Here is a 17864-nt window from a genome sequence, read left to right on the forward strand (position 1 = left end):
ACAGCATGTGACTCTTGATCTCAGGGTCATGAGTTCAAGTCCCATGTGGGGCATAGAGCTTACTTTAAAAAAGAAAAAAGGGGGGGCGCCTGGGTGGCGCAGTCGGTTAAGCGTCCGACTTCAGCCAGGTCACGATCTCGCGGTCCGTGAGTTCGAGCCCTGCGTCAGGCTCTGGGCTGATGGCTCAGAGCCTGGAGCCTGTTTCCGATTCTGTGTCTCCCTCTCTCTCTGCCCCTCCCCCGTTCATGCTCTGTTTCTCTCTGTCCCACAAATAAATAAACGTTGAAAAAAAAAAAAAATTTTTTTTTAAATAAATAAATAAAAGAAAAAAGAAAAAAGGGGGGTGGGTGTAGAAAAGGCATTGTTAAAGAGATAATAAAAATAAGTCCAAATAAATGAGTAATCAATATATGTATATGTATATGTATATGTATATGTATATGTATATGTATATGTATATGTATATATAGAAATAGACTAAATACATCTACTAACTTTTAGCCCCACACTGCTTACAAGCAACAGATCTAAAAAGGATATAAGGAGGTTGAAAATCAAAGTATGAAAAAGGAGATTTTGGAAAATTAACCAAAAGAAAACAACCATAATGATAAAATCAGGCAAAATAGACGTCAAGGCAAAAAACATTAGTGAGGATGATCAGCAGCCTATTTAATGATCAAAGGGGCAACCCAAGAAGACATAACAATCATAAGCCTGAATACTTCTAAGTAGCACTCTCAAACTGAAGAAAAAAACTAATAAAAGTACCAGGGAAAATGACACATCCACAACCATGGTGAGACATTTTTAATACAACTCTCTCAGAACTGGCTAAAAACTTTAAACAAAAATCAAAGCTAAACATTTGAAAAATATAATTTAGAAGTCTGACCATTTATATAATAAATGTATATATGAGAGAGGAAGTCTCAACAAATTTTAAGGAATAAAAAATATCATACAGAATGCATACTATTACCACATGCAGCAAATTTAGAAATTAGTAGTGGAAAGATAGCTCCCCACCACCCCCACAAAATAATTTGGAAACTAGAACAAAACAAAACAAAAACTTGTAAATAATTCATGGAATTCACAGGTGAAAAAGGAAATTAGGATAAAAGTTACAAACTATTTAGAACTGAACAATAAAAATACTGCATCTCAAAATTCATGAAATACAGTTATAGCAGTATAGCTAAAAGGAAAATTTATAGCCTTAAAAACACACATTAGAAAATAAATAGTGTTCAGGAAACTGTAAAAAAGACACAGAAGATAGGAAAAAGAAAAATAATAACACAAAAGTAAAAAAAGAAAAAAGGAAACATTAAAGATAAAAAAGAAAGAATAGAGATGCTAATGACCCCAAAGCTAGTTTTCTTAAAGACTGATAAAATATAACTTTAAGGGGCACCTGGGTGACTCAGCTGGTTAAGCATCTGGCTCTTGGTTTCAGCTCAGGTCATGATCTCCCGGTTTGTGAGTTTGAGCCCCACATTGTGCTCGGGATTCTCTCTCTCTTCCTCTCTCTCTGTGCCCCCCCCCAAAATAAATAAATAACTTCTTCTAAAAATATATATATCTTTAAAATATATTAAAATGATAAACCGGGGCACCTGGGTGGCTTGGTCGGTTGGGCGTCCGACTTTGGCTCAGGTCATGATCTCACGGTCCGTGAGTTCGAGCCCCGCGTCAGGCTCTGTGCTGACAGCTCGGAGCCTGGAGCCTGTTTCAGATTCTGTGCCTCCCTCTCTCTCTGCCCCTCCCCTGTTCATGCTCTGTCTCTCTCTGTCTCAAAAATAAATAAATGTTAAAAAAAAAATTTTTTTAATAAAAATAAAATAAAATAAAATAAAATAAAATGATAAACCATACAAACCTCAGACAACATTGATCAAGAAATAGAGATTGGACATACATATATGGTATTAGGAATGAAAAGAAGGGGCATAAGCTACAGATACAATAAAAACTTATAAAATTATAATACTATGACAAAGAATATTTGTGCCAAAAATGTTTTAAAACTGTCATTTTGGGGTACCTGGGTGGCTCAGTTGGTTAAGCATCCAACTTCAGCTCAGGTCATGATCTCACAGCTTGTGGGTTCAAGCCCCATGTCAGGCTCTGTGCTGACAGTTCGGAGACTGGAGCCTGCTTCCAATTCTGTATCCCTCTCTCTCTGCCCCTCCCCCACTCATGCTCTGTTTCTCTCTCTCTCAAAAATAAATAAATGTTATAAAAAAATTTTTTAAACTGTCATTTTTTTTTTTGTATAATGGCCATTTCTTAGAAAAATATAAATCACCAAAACTGACTCAAGAAGAAAAAGAAAACCTGAATAGGTCAATAACCATGAAAGAAACTAAAGCTGTAGTTCAAAAAATTTCTCCTAGCCCCAAAGGCATCAGGCCTAGATAGTTTTATGGGCAACTTTTACCAAAACGTTAAGAAATAGATAATTCCTACTTTACACAAATTGTTCCAAAGAACAGAAACACAGATAAGGCTTCCAAACTCATTTTAGGACTCCAGCATAACCTAAATGCCTGAACTGAATAACAATAAAGCAAAACCGTCATCTAATATCACTTATGAACACAGATATAAAAATCTTAAAGTAGGGGCACCTGGGTGGCTCAGTCAGTTGAGCATCCAAGTTCATCTCATGGTTCATGAGTTCGAACCCCATATCTCGCTCGCTGCTGTCAGCACAGAGCCCACTTCAGATCCTCTGTCCCCCCTCTCTGCCCCTACCCCACTCACACTCTCTCTCTCTCTCTCTCAAAAATAAACCCAAAAAACATCTTAAAGTAGTAGCTATTCAAAAATCCAGTAATGTATATAAAAATAATACAGCAAGACTGTGACAAAAGCCACTAGAGTTCCGTATGTCCATTCTTCTCTTTGTCTTTAACCAGAAGAACCCTGATTTTCAGCAATGTGCCCTGCTCGTTGTACATTGCTTCGCAACTAAGACTATACATCTCATAGCCCCCCTTGCCGCTAGATGCCACAGGATGAGGTTTTAGCCAATGTGATGTACCTGAGCATGTCATATGTAATTTTCAGAAAGTCTTTTTTACAAGGAAGGACTGTGTCCCTCCTCTCTTCCTCCTTGGTACTTCTCAGAATACAGATAGGACTGGCTGGAGCTTGGGCATCAGCTCCTGGGAAGGAGGCGATGCACAGAGTGCAAGACCAGCAAGATAGAAAAAGCCTGGATCCTGACACTGCACTTCTACCTCCAGGCCTTTCTTTTTCTAAGTGAAGGAGAAACTCACTTAAGATACTATTGAGGTTCCAGGCACCTGAGTGATTCTGTCAGTTCAGCGTCCGACTTTGGCTTAGGTCATGATCTTGCAGTTCACAAGTTCGAGCCCCGCACTGAACTCTCTGGTCAGCACAGAGCCCACTTTGGATCCTCTCTGTCTCCCTCTCTCTCTGCACCCCCCTCAAAAATAAACATTAAAAAAATTTTTTTAAAGATTCTATTGAGGCTCTGCTACTTCCAGCAAAACTTAATCCAAACTGACAATAGCATCAAGCAGGGTTCATCCCAGGAATGAAATAATGGATCAACGTGGAAAATCTATTAATATAATTCACATTACAGATGAAAAGAGAAAATCTATGATCATCCAAGTAGATTCTGAACAAGCATGCAATAAAATTCCAGCTCATTCTATTTAAAAGGAAATAAAAATGAAACTTCTTAGCCAACTGGGAATAGAAGGGAATTTCCTTAACCTGATAAATAGTATCCACCTAAATCTGTACCAAACATCACCTTACTTGTGAGCAGGACTTGAGAAGATAACCACCAATGTCAGGAATGGGACAAGACTGCTATACTCCACAGTGAACTAGAAGTCCTACACAATGCATTATTGCAAGAAACAGAAATTAAAAGAATACAGATTTAAAAGAAATATCCTTATTTACAGAAGACATGACCAACTATATAGAAAATCCATGATTTTCAGACAAACTACGAGTCCTAATAGGAGACAGCAGCTAATCTGCTGAATACAAAAATCAACGTATAAAACTTTATAATCTTCCCTTGCACTGGTAGTGCCCAATTAGAAAATAAAATAGAAAAAAGAGGTCCTCTATGATGCAAAAGGCTATCACCTTTCTTCTGTATCAGGAAACATTCCTGCTTACTAGCCTCCCCATACTCACTATTATTTCCCTCAAGTTCATTCTCCACTTAGCAGCTAGTGATCTTTTGTAAACATAAATTAGATCCTGTCATGCTTCTTTCACCTTTTAATGGCTACTCATTAGTTATAATTAAATTCCAGTTCTTTATCATGCCCGTGCTCTGCATGACCTGACCTCTGCCTATTCTCCAATCCACTCCCTCACCACTGCCCCATCTCGTTCCACACCAGCCCCAGAACCTTCTTTTGGTTCCTGGTGCAGGTCAAACTCTGTCCTGCCCAAGTGCCTTCACATATGCTATTCCCTCTTCCTGGTACCCTTCCACCAACAACCATCACCTGAGTATTCCCAGTCAATCCTTGAGTTACCCACTTACCCTAAATAAGATCCCTTCTCTCTTAGATTTTTTCTTTCATATTCCCACCATAACATGTAATAATATCCCATTACATATTACACCATAATGCATGATCATATTTCTTTCTGTGGAGTATTTATTCACTGCCTTGGTTCCCTTCCAAGCCATAACTTCTGTGAGGGCAAGACTCATGTCTTTGATGTTTCCATGAGCCTTTAATAGGAACAGTCATATAAGAGATGCTCAGTGAGCATTTTCTGAGTGAATGAATGAATGAAAGTTTACTGATTTAGCCAGAATCTCAGTAGAATGTCTACTGCACTCTTTCCAGGATTCAGGCTTGTTAGGAAGAATAGGGGGACCCCCAGGGGTCTCACTGGAAGAGGGACCAAGAAGCCTTATAAAGGAGTGAGTGTGGGTAGTGGGTTTGGTTGATGGTCCACAGAGCAGCATTAGAGTTGGGGGAAGAGTTCTGAACACAGAGCTGCCTCCCTCCATGACTCCTACCCCACCAATCAGGAACTCAGGTCATGGACTTGTGAATTGGGTTTGCCATAAAGGGCTCCTTTCCTGGGATCTTTGTGGAATATTAAGAGTTTGGAGTACAGTGGCTTTCAGGAGCAATGGAGGCAACAAGGTAGCTATTGATCACCCTTGGTGGAAGCATTTACAGCCTCAGGAGCATATGGAACTGCAGGGAGCTGGAGCGTGCATAAAGAAAACTAGTGCAGCCCACAGGAACCCCAGGACTTGATCAGGCACGCACACACACACACACACACACACACACACACACACACACACACTACTCCCAGGGGTTCCCAGAAATAGCTAACAGAACTTTAGGGGAGGTCAAAAGGCCCAACAGTGGCAGCTGGGAACAGCTGAAGGGGCTGCTACTAAGACTCTAGCCTTATCCCTCTAGTGCGTATGGCCTGGACAACACAGATTACCATGAAACTCTTGCAGCCACCGTACTTAGGGCCACTGGCCTGGTGGCATTGCAGCCCAGAGGGCAGATGGGCCACTGTGGCACTGCCACATGGTCATTAGAGAAAGCATCTTCCCATAGGGAGCCAACAACAGAGGGACTCCTCCAGTATCCCCTCCAGAGCTGAATGCTAACTTTTCAGCTGGAAATTAAGGAAGCAGTGTTGCTGAGGCCACCTAATGCCAGAATAGTGGCTGCTGGTAATTCTACCATCTTGGGTACACCACAGACTCAGGCATGTAATAGGTACCCCTGACTGGTTAAATGCTTGTGTGAGCCAAGTGAGGAGGAGTATTACATTTGCCAGAGGCCCCTGAGAGGCAATCTTCATGTTTATTTGTTTCTTTTTGAGCTCACATACTTGTACACCACAGGTCATAAGGACGGATTAGGAAAATCCTGCTATCCCCCATAAAGGACAGTTGTTGGAGGCCTGCTCAGCACCTACCTGTTACCTCTCCCTACCAGCCCCTTCCTCCAACCACTCCTGTCGCCTCGGAACACTTGGGACAGGCACGGGTACAAGGAGAACTCACTTTAGATCTGATGGCTGCCCTGCTGACATCTCCGAGGGTAACCTCTGTGGCTGCCCAGACTCCTCCCCGTTAGGAGGGCTCTAGTCGCAGTCCAGAAAGAGAGGGTGTGCAGGCAGACCGCACCAAGAAGGGCACTGTGCAGCCTCCTCTCCTCTTCTCCCCCAAGGAAGCCTGAGATAGCCCCACCCAGACCTACCTCTTGTCCTCTTCCACCTGAACACCAATGGAGTGGAACTCTCTTCGACTCCTGTTCTCCGTGTCCGAATCCGAGATAGTCTCCACCTGGCGGCAGGGTAGCGGGAGTCAGTGGCCGGGGCTAGACAGGGGACACAAGCTCTCCCCAGGCAGAGGGGTGAGCAGAGGCTGAGCCCCAAGCCACTGGGCAGATTCTGCAAAGACAATCTGACCCAACAAGAAAAGAGACCCAGGAGGTCAGAGGCATGGTACTGGCAACCAGTAGAGGCGACGGCTCCACGACAAGTGACAAGGGAGTGGGCCGGGACTGGTTGTAAGGGCCCTGTCGATGACCAGGCACAGAGCAGACGAAGGAAAAGGTCAACCCATCCCCACCGGCCAGGGCCTGAGCTTGCTTCGGCGCCTCGTCCTGCCGTACCTGCACCCCAATGGACGGCCGCCACTTCCGCTGCCGCGCCAGGCTCCGCAGCTCCTCCCTGCCAGGAATGGTCTTGATGATGAGTGTAGGGGGCTTGGGGCTGGCCCGGGGTGGCACCGGAGCCAACTCCAGGGTGCGCGCGCCCATGGCCGGGCCGTCCAGCCCGTCCGCGGAGCTGCAGCGCCGGGCGGGGCCCTCGGCGGCCGTGAAGCTCTCGTGGGCGGAGTCGGTGCTGCTCTGGGCCGTGATGGAGATGCGGGGCGGGGCCTGGCTTCCCGGCGGGATGGGGGACGGGGCCTTTCTGAAGTTGAAGGCTGTGGCCGGAACGCAGAAACGCAGCGGGTGAGAAACTCGCGTCCCAGCGGGTGTCTTGTGGCCCACCGCCCCACACCCACGCGGTGCCGGAGGAGGCAGCAGGCACGCGTCCTCCAAGCGCTGCTGTGTACAGAGCCGAGCCTTGTTCTCCCCATCATGCGGCCCAGAGAGGCAAGCCAGCTGCCCAAGATCACACAGCACAGCTGTGACTGGGGCCAGCGCTAGAACCCAGGGCGCTCTCCAACCTAGGGCCGGGCGGGGGTGCAGAGAGGGCACACTCACAGGAGCCGGGCCTCCCTGAGACAGAGGCAGGGGCAGCAAGGAGGGGCAGGCAGTCGTCGTCTTGAGAGCAGCCGGCCTGGATGGCCCGGAGGTAGCTGTGGCTCCGCATGCGGAAACAGCCGGGCAGGTCCAGGGCGTCCACTGCCTGGGACTCGAGCTCCCCAAACACAGACCCGCACACGGCCTCCAGCTGCTGGTTCAGCTCCTCACTGAGCTGGGGGCAGGGGGTAGGTAGGGAGGATAGTTACAGGGGTGCTGGGATGAAAGCAGGGGTCTCTGAGGCGCATTGCCTTAGGAATATATCTGGATCTGCAGAGACTGCCTCTGTGTGATGCTGGGACAAAAAGAAACCCTCACTCTGTGCAAAGAAGAAGGATTGAGGATCCTATGCCCTGTGCGGCTCTTCAGGCCTGCCTCCACTGTCTTGGGGTCTGTTCTTTACCCTAAATACTTCTCCTTCCACCCCATCTATGCCTCTCCCGGACACCTGGGACTGCCTCATCTTTCTCTCCACCTACAGCCAGCCCCTCACATTTCTCTCACCTAACCCAGAGGGAGAGGACCAGGGACATCCACCCTCCTGCCCAGTATGGAGGTGGGGAATTGCAGGGAAGGCAGTGCGTGCTTTTTATTTTATTATTTATGATCCATTACATTACAAAACTGATTGCACCCTATAGAGATATATATACCATGGGGCAGGGCAGAAATTAATGGGTAAGTGACGGAGCAAAAGTTTTTGTTTTGATATTTTGTGGTACAGAATCCATGGTGGTTTAAAAAAAAATTAAAGCAACTAAGAAAAAAAGCAAAACGAAAATTCTGTTCATGGAACCGTGTCCCCTAGCACTGCACTAAGACTAAATGTACCGCAGAGATTGCAGCATCGTTCGTATTATATGAGAAAACTGGCACAAAGGAAAAATAAAGGTAGGTGGTCCAGGGATAAGCTCTACACCCAGAGCACAGGATGAGTACAAGTTTGACCCTGAGCTTCAGAGCAGCCAAAGCATCAAGGAGTATAGCCTGCAGGTTGCCTGCACAGGCTACAGAGCCAGACCCACCTGGACTCAGATGTTGGCTCTGCACCTTCCTAGCACTAACTACTTAAAGCTTTGGGGCCTCAGTTTTATCACCTGCCCAATGAGAATGATAATGGTACCATCTTCATAGGGATACTTAGGGGACTCAAAGAAAAACATGTGGGGCATTGGTGCAGGTACTGGTACATCCTAAGCCTTCAGTGGATGACATGTGAAGGTCTCAGGACCTACCTGGAAGCAAGCCACTGCTCATGAGAACCACAACTATTCCCTGTTATTGAGCCCAAGAGAAATCCCCCCATGAGTGATTACGTAGAGACCATTGGAGGAAGTCATGGATAAGGTCCTCGGTAGCATCCACATAGTAAATATGACACCAAGTGTCCCATGGCTGCATCTTGTGACATCTCCCAGAAGATTCATGACATCATATTTATGTGCAATCAACGGATAAAGTAGTGGCTTGGCTCACGTGTAAAATGCAACTTGACATTTCCATAACTCCACCTCCAAAGCATAACATGACGTCACTAAATTCTACCTCAAATTGAGCAGAAATTTCCATCCAATTCTACTGATCTTAATTTGCCCAAACTAAGGCTCAGAGAGAGCCGATGAACTGTCCAAAGATGCCCGGCTTGTAAGTGATTTACCAAAGTTAAATGCCAGGTTTCCTGGCTCTTTTCCCAGGCTGACTGAGCATCAGAATCTCCTGAGGACCTTGTTAAACCTACCTTAACTCAAGCTCCACTCCAAGGATCTGAACCCAAGGCTCTCTACCCATATGCCTCTCTTTGCTTTGGCTGCTTCAAAGCTCAGGGACAAAATTTTGTGAAAATTTGGATTCAGTGGTTCCAGTGTGGGCCCAGTAATCAAAAAGGAGTGTCTGGACTTCTTTCTGCGGCTTGTTCTAAAGTAACTTCATTAAAAATAATAATAATAAAATAAAATAAAGTAATTTCATTACAAGTGTACAGAAATCACAGGTCATGGAAAAATCAATCCAAGATCCTGTAGAAGTTAAGTTCTGCCATGTTTGGCACAGGCCACACTTCTGTGGCAGCTGTGGTTTTCATCATGACTTCTGCAAGTTTCCTATCTCTGGACCTCTGGGGTACCAAGGACCAGTTTTATTTCCTAAAGCTCAGAAGCTGATCTAACTCCTGCTATTTCTAGGCCAGGCTCAAGATACTCCCCAACTAGAACCAATCCAGCTCAGAGAGTCCCTTCTGGGGCATAGGAGAGTTGATCTAACTCCAGTAGAGAGCATTCTGGATACCACAGATGGAAGGAATCTCATTTTGCAGCTCATCTCTGTATCTCCAAGCCTCTTCTGTGTGTAAAGTTCTAGACATAATATCTGGCATATAGCAGAGGGTCTTAAATAACAATGACAGTACCTTTCAGAGGCCTCTCCTTCCCAGAGTCTCTGAAGCTCTTGAAATCCCAACCATATGCTATTCCTATGACCAATTCTATCCAAGGCAGACAGAGGGAAGGTGAGAAACTCCCTGGGGACACACTTTCTATCTCTACTGGCCAAGAGGAGCTTCTGAAGTGTTTCCACAAGGGACCAGGACCTAAGGGAAACACAGACTTGTATAGACTCCCAGAGGAATATGGCACCGGTGTTGATCTTTACTGTATTAGAATTATAAAATTGTAACATTGTGCTGTGAATTCTCCTATTATCCCTGCACTGCCTTCCACCCTGTTTCCCCCAGCCCCCACTTTCAGTAGAGTCAAAGTCAAAGAATCCTCTTAGAAAATAGGAACCTTAGCCTTTTTCCAAACCAGACTCAGAATCGGTAAATATCTCCCAGGGTGTGAGATATTTAGCAGAAAACGCTTTGCTTGGGTCTAACTGAAATTGTCCGTGCTAGAGTTGGCGGGTTCATCTGGGGGCTACGCAACATCCTCTATAGTTTACCTGTGTCATTTAGTTTAGCTAACTTGGAAAACACTCCCATTTCAAAACACTCTAAAACACTGGATAAAATATAAGAAATGTTTTATATGCATAGCTGAGCTCACAAGAAAGCACGATGTGTCCCCAGGGGACAAAAGCAAAGAGGAGACTAGAAAATCAGAATATTAACTGTGTGAGTCAGGGCTGCAAACAGCCCAGGGGCGGTGGAAGGTGGGGGTGCAGGTTGCTGGTCTCAGGGACTAACGGGTTTAGGTATTAACACTCACTTGGGTGTGGGAGTAAGGCGCTGGGCCCACATGAAACACAGCATTGGAAATGAGAACCTCCATAAAGGTAGGAAAGGAGAAACCTTTCATGAAAAGTAGACTAAAAAAAAATTAATTATCAGCACAGGATGATAATAGGAAGCTAGTCTGTAATCTAGGCACTGGAGGGAGGGAGAAGTAGGCCAATGTTCTAAGATTTTTGTAGCCACAAACTGGTCTTCACATAGATACAGGATTCTGTCTGCATAGGCCTGGGTGACCCAGACACCTCCCTGCAAATTAAAAATTAACATAAAATGGTCCCAGACCAAGAATAGTCTAACAGAAGCGATTGCAAAGTATTTTCTGAGGAACAAATTTCTAACCCAGGCTGTTCAGGACTGTCACAGATAAAGTTCCACTGAAGATGAGTTCATACCAGACCATGTGGTACACTACCCACGACACAGCCCCTAATGATGTCCACCTCCTAGCATTAACACCCTTGTATAGTTCCCTCCTCTTGAGTATGGCCTATACTTATTGTAATACATAGAACATGGCGGATACAATGGAATGTCACTTCTGAGATGAGATTACAAAGAGACTGTGGCTTCCATCTCAAGCACTCTCAGAGTCTTTGCTCTGGGAGAAGCAAGCTGTTATGTTCTGAGTAGCCCTATGGTGAGTCCCACATGTCAAGAAACTGATGACTCTGGCCAATAGCCAGTGAGCATCACATGGCAACAGCCATATGAGTGAGTAAGGAAGTAGATATTCCTCCAGTCAAGCCGTGACATGACTACAGCCCTGACCAACATCTTAGTGAAGCCATGTGAGTCACCTGATCCAGAGGGTACCCAGCTAAGCTGCACTGAGATTCCTGACCCACAGAAATGGTGAGATAATAAATATTTGTTGATTTAAGACACTATGTTTGAGGATAATACGTCACACAGCAATAGATAACTAAAACAAACTGTGACATAAACAACTAAGCTTTCATTGAGCTAAGCCATTGAGAATTCAAGCTTCATCTGTTACAGCAGCTCGTGTTACCTTAGCTAAAACAGATTAGCTTTTAAATTTTTTTTTTTCAACGTTTATTTATTTTTGGGACAGAGAGAAACAGAGCATGAACGGGGGAGGGACGGAGAGAGAGGGAGACACAGAATCGGAAACAGGCTCCAGGCTCTGAGCCATCAGCCCAGAGCCTGACGCGGGGCTCGAACTCACGCACCGCGAGATCGTGACCTGGCTGAAGTCGGACGCTTAACCGACTGCGCCACCCAGGCGCCCCCAGATTAGCTTTTAAACTATGTTTAAAACTTCTAAAACTTAAAAGATAAAACTGAAAATATAAGAAGAGAACATAAACTTTGAAATGAAGACTAGAAATATTTAAAAGAAACCAAACCAGCTTTCCAGAACTGAAAAAAAGTCAGTCAAATAAAAACATAATTAATGAGTTAAATCGTAGATGAGACACAACTGAAAAGAAAATTAGTGAATCAGAAGATACATCTAAGGAACTTACCCAGAAGGCAGCATAAAGAGGCAAAGAGATGGAAAATATGAACGAGAGGTTAAGATTCATGGAGGAAAGAATAGGATCTTGCGGTTCGTGGATTCAAGCCCCATGTCAGGCTCTGTGCTGACAGCTCAGAGCCAGGAGCCTGCTTTGGATTCTATGTCTCCCTCTCTCTCTGTCCCTTCCCCACTTGAGCTGTGCCTCTCTCTCAAAAAAATAAAATAAAATAAATAAACATTTTTTTTAAATCTTAAAACAAAACAAATAATAGGAGCTCCAGATGAGGGAATTGAGAGAATGTAGAAGAGGCAATATTTGGAGATAATTATACTGATGGAGAATTTTCCACACTTCTAACTTCAAGAATGACAGAGTGACAAGCTGGACAAAACTGTCAAAAATAACTATTTCCTCACTCTGAAAATCAGTCAAAGGTATACAAGAAAGAAACATATACATGAAAATTACTGAACAGCATGAGTCTGTGGTGGCCTTGCCTGGGGCTGCTCCCATTACTCAAGTTCCCAGCTTTATCAGTTGCAATAGTTCAATCAGGGTGAGGCAGGCTGTGAAAACCAGCTGCTTCATTGCCACTGCCACTTAATTTGGGCTCACTTAATTTGGAACATTGTCAGGTATAGTATCAAGAACGGGGCGGGGGGGGGGGGGAATAGAGCAGGAATAGCCAGCAGCACTGCTAAGCTGAGATTTCAATGCTGTTTGGGACAAGCAATGGACTAAGAGATGAGGCAGAGATTTAACAGAGAAGTTTCAGGGGATGAAACAGCTAGAGAAGGTTTGATGAGCTCTCCACATATCTTGAGTTAAGTAGGGGTGAGTGCATACACAGCAGAGACCAGAGACGTCTTGAGCTGCCCACACCTCCCTGGCCAATGGGACCTGTGCACATGTGCGGAGATAACACAAGAGAGACTGGCAAAAAGTAAAATTCAGGGTAGGCTTAAAAAGAGCCTGAAGTTTGTACTCCCAAGTCCACACACACAACCATAAGCAGAGAGAAGCCTTTCTGGCTTAAGGTTTTTGAGCACAATCTCTGAACAATCTCTGGCTGAACACTAAGCTATACAGACACAGGACAACTCTTAGGAAGGCAGGCTTAAAAATAAAAACAAGAAAGAAAAGAAATTTAGTGAATACATCAGAGGCCACGTTTAGCATGGAAGACAGATTTCACAGATTTAGTCCAGGGATTAACAAACACATAATAAACAAAGCAATAACAATCAAAGGGTAAAGTAAGAATCCAGAGTTGCTACAATATGCTATCTAAAATGTTCAGAATAGGGGCGCCGGGGTGGCTCAGTCGGTTGGGCGTCCGACTTCAGCTCAGGTCACGATCTCGCGGTCCGTGAGTTCGAGCCCTGCGTCGGGCTCTGGGCTGACAGCTCAGAGCCTGGAGCCTGTTTCCGATTCTGTGTCTCCCTCTCTCTCTGCCCCTCCCCCGTTCATGCTCTGTCTCTCTCTGTCCCCAAAATAAATAAACGTTAAAAAAAAAATTTAAAAATAAATAAATAAATAAATAAATAAATAAATAAATAAATAAAATGTTCAGAATATAACAAAAAAATTATGAGACATGCAAATAAACAAGAAAATATGAATGTTCCCAAATGTTTGATCTACAGACAAAAACTACAAAGCAGCTATTACAAATATGTTAAAAGAAGTAAAGTAAATCATGTTGAAAGATTTAAATTTTTTTTTTCTTCAACGTTTTTATTTATTTTTGGGACAGAGAGAGACAGAGCATGAACGGGGGAGGGGCAGAGAGAGAGGGAGACACAGAATCGGAAACAGGCTCCAGGCTCTGAGCCGTCAGCCCAGAGCCTGACACGGGGCTCGAACTCACGGACCGCGAGATCGTGACCTGGCTGAAGTCGGACGCTTAACCGACTGCGCCACCCAGGTGCCCCAATGTTGAAAGATTTAAAAGAAAGCACAATAACTTCATGAATAAAAAAATCACAACAAAAAGATAGAAAAAAAATTTTTTTTAAGAACCAAATAGATATTCTGGAGCTGAAAAGTACAATAACTGAAGTGAAAAATTCACTAGAATGGCTCAGCATATGAAATAATCAGTAAACTTAATCAGTATAAATTATCCTATCTGAAGAATGGAGAGAAAAAAATAATAAAAATAAACAGAACTTCAGAGACCTACAGGACAATAACAAGTAAAACAGTATACATGTAATGGGAATTCCAAAAGAAGAAGAGAGAAAGGGAAAGAAAAAGGAACAAAGAAATAACAGCTCAAAACTTTCCAAATGTTATGAAAAATATTATTCCGCAGATTAAAGAAGCTCAGCAAATTCAAAGTAGGTTAAACACAAAGGGATCCATAGCCAGATACATTACAGTCAAAATGTTGAAAGCCAAAAACCAAGAGAAAATCTTAATAGCACAAGGGAAAAACAATTCATCACATACAAGAAAACAACAATATGATTAACAACGGGCTTTTCATCAGAAACAATGAGCGCTAAAGGCAGTGGAATGGTATATTCAAAATGTTGAAATTAAAAACTGTCAGCCACTGGGGCCCCTGGGTGGCTCAGTCGGTTAGGCGTCCGACTTCGGCTCAGGTCATGATCTCACGGTTCGTGAGTTCAAGCCCCGCGTCGGGCTCTGGGCTGACAGCTCGGAGCCTGGAGCCTGTTTCGGATTCTGTGTCTCCCCCTCTCTCTGCCCCTCCCATGTTCATGCTCTGTCCCTCAATAATAAATAAATGTTAAAAAATATTTAAAAAATAAAATAAAAACTGTCAGCCAGGAATTCTATATTCAGCAAAATTATTCTTCAAAAATGGAGTAAAATTAAAGATGTTTCCAAATACATATAGACTGAAGAATTTGTTGCAGACCTATCTTACAAGAAACAATGGAAGTTGTTCAGGCTAAAGGGAAGTGATACCTCATGGTAACTCAAATCCACAGGAAGAGATGAAGGGGACCAGAAATGGCAAATATAAAAAACTCTATAGATATGTTTTTCTCATTTTTTCTCCTAACTTCTTTAAAAGGTGCAAAATTTCACAAAGCTATTATTTATAATACCAACATTCCTTTATAATAACTGTTAGTTTATAGCATATACATAGGAAAGGTACATGACAATAACAGCACAAAGAGAGGAGAGAAAAAAGAGACACATTGGAGCAGAATTACCAGAATTAATTTTTTTACCAGAATTAATTAGATTTTAATCAGTTATGATACACTTTGTAATTCCTTGAGCAATTCTAATAACTCAAATAATATAGTAAAAGGGAATTAATAACAAAGAAATTAAAATGGTTCACTAAAACATTCATTTAATACAAGAGAAGACAGTAAAGAAAGAACAGAGGAGCCAAAATGACATATGACACAATCCAACCATATCAATAATCACATTAAATGTGAATGAACAAGAAAGCCTCATTCGAAAGGTGGTAATTGTTAGATTGCATTTTTTTTTTTTTTGAAGCACAAGTAGGTTGAAAGTAAAATGTGAAAAAAGATGTACCAACAAACAGTAACCATGAGAGAATTTTCCAGATTTGATGAATGACATTAATCTTCAGATTCAGGGAGCACACACACATATTACAATGAAACTGCAGAACACCAAAATCAAAGAGAAGATCTCAACAGCAATCAGAAAGAAATGAAAAACTATGCACAAAGACAATTAGATTGATTGCAGACTTCCCAACAGCAACAAGAGGAGACAGATGACAAAAGAATACATTCAAAACACTGAGAGAAAATAAATGTTGACCTAAGATTCCATAATAAGCTAATTTATGTTAAATAACGAGGGCAGACTACATCTTTTGTTTAAGGCAGAGTTTTATACTAACAGACATTCACTGAAAAAATTACTAAAGAAGATTTATTTTTTATTTTTTTAAACGTAATTTATTGTAACTAAAGAATATTTAAAAGGAAGGAATGAAACGTAAGAAGTTATGGGGGGAGGGGTTAAAGATATGAGTCTATATAATCAAGTACTAACAGCATAAAATTTGGGCACCTGGGTGGCTCAGTCGGTTAAGCCTCCAACTTCAGCTCAGGTCATGATTTCACAGTTCAAGAGTTCAAACCCTGCGTCGGGCTCTGTGCTGACAGCTCCGAGCCTGGAGCCTGCTTCAGATTCTTTGTCTCCCTCTCTCTCTGCCCCTCCTCCATTTAATCTCTCTCTCTCTCTCTCTCAAAAATAAATAAAATGTTAAAAAAAATTTTTAATGTGACAATAATAAAGACTAATTTGGAGAGGTAAAAAGAACATGGAACAAAATACCAGGCAACATGTACAATAAGAAGGGAAGAGGTCATCAAAACTAAAGTATCCTAAGGAAAGAAGAAATTGTCAAATTTAGACCTTGCTAAGTCAAATATGCACATGAAAATTATAAGAGTGACCACAAAGAATGAAAATAGAAAATAGAACTGCCAAACCAGTGTGGGATTTGGTAGTAAGAAAAATGAAGAAGAAAACTAATCCAAAAGAAGGTAGGAAAGGAGTAGAAAAGCATCACTCAAAAGGCAGGAGAAATAGAAGGCACACAATGAAACAGCAGTAATACTGTTGTATTGATACAGGTGTATCAGTAACCACAATAAATGTAAATGTACCAAACCCTCAAGCCATTGTCAGTATAGATATAAACTAAATTCCTTAAACTATTTACAAAAGACCTACCTAAAACATAAGGAGACAAAAAGCTGGAGCACACCTGTGGTGTCAGAAGGGTAGCAAGAGGACCACTGTGGCTGCAGCGGGTGACAGGCGGAGGAGCATTAGGAGCGGGATTCGCAGGTAGCAAGGGACAGATCGTGCAGGGCCTTGTAAGTCCTCTGAGTAAGGTGAGGGTTTTGAGTGAACGTAATTCTATTTTGAAATGATCACTCTGGGATGTACTGAGAGAGAATGAAGTGGGGCAGGGGCACGTGCAGGAGACCATTCAGGAGGCAGTGTCAAAGCCCAGACAAAGGCCATGGTGACTTAGGCTGGAGTGGTGGCATCGGAGGTGAGAAGTGCTTTGGTCCTGGATATACTTGAAGATGGGACCAACAAGGTTTGCTGAAAGCTTGGATGGGGCATGTGAGACAGAGAAAGGAGTCAAGACTGACTTCAGGCTTTTAGATCAGAACTCCTAAAAGGGTAAAGTTGTCATTACCTGAAACAGAGATGACAGTGGACGGAGGAGTACGTTTGGGGAGGTAGGGGGAATGGGGTAAGGGTACTAGCAGTTTTGTTGTGGATATCTTAAATTTGAAATGTCTACTAAACATCCAAGTGAGATTTCAGTACACAGTTAGACACACATGCCCAGCAATTATGAGAGGACTGGGGCTGGAGATACACATTTGGAAGTCACCAGGCCCTCAATAATATTCAGAGCCAGGGCGCCTGGGTGGCTCAGTTGGTTAAGGATCTGACTTTGGCTCAGGTCAGGATTTCATGGTTCGTGGGTTTAAGCACCGCATCGGGCTCTGTGCTGACAGCTCAGAGCCTGGAGCCTGCTTTGGATTCTGTGTCTCCCTCTCTCTCTGCCCCTCCCCTGCGCGCTCTCTCTCTCTCTCTCTCTCTCTCTCTCTCTCTCTCTCTCTTTCAAAAACAAATAAACATTTTTAAAAATTTTAATAAAGTAATATTCAAAGCCATGAGCCTAAATGAGCTCACTTAAGGAGTGAGTGTAGAGAGAAGTCCAGAAACTAAGCCCTGAAAAAAATCCAGTGTTCAGATCCTGGCGAGTTGGAGAGGCACTGGTGGCAAGACCAAGCGTCAGCAGCCAGAGAGAATCTAGGAGAACCTAAAAGGTATGGTGTCCTC

The 17864-nt window shown here is 43.2% G+C and overlaps 1 protein-coding gene across 3 annotated transcripts in view; it reads right to left on the minus strand.

Moving 5' to 3' along the window:
* The window catches only part of DLGAP3 (DLG associated protein 3), a 63348-nt gene that overhangs the window by 15549 nt on the left and 29935 nt on the right, over positions 1 to 17864 (minus strand). For all 3 annotated transcript variants that reach the window (XM_086716402.1, XM_086716400.1, XM_086716401.1), the window contains 3 exons: positions 7272 to 7485; positions 6675 to 6988; positions 6258 to 6343 (listed from right to left, as the gene is read on the minus strand). In XM_086716402.1, the coding sequence (XP_086572528.1) occupies positions 6258 to 6343; positions 6675 to 6988; positions 7272 to 7485 (614 nt within the window). The remainder of the gene's footprint in view (positions 1 to 6257; positions 6344 to 6674; positions 6989 to 7271; positions 7486 to 17864) is intronic.

This window comes from Puma concolor, chromosome C1 (assembly GCF_028749965.1).
Source record: "Puma concolor isolate L17-30 chromosome C1, mPumCon1.1.hap2, whole genome shotgun sequence".
Lineage (NCBI taxonomy): Eukaryota > Metazoa > Chordata > Mammalia > Carnivora > Felidae > Puma > Puma concolor.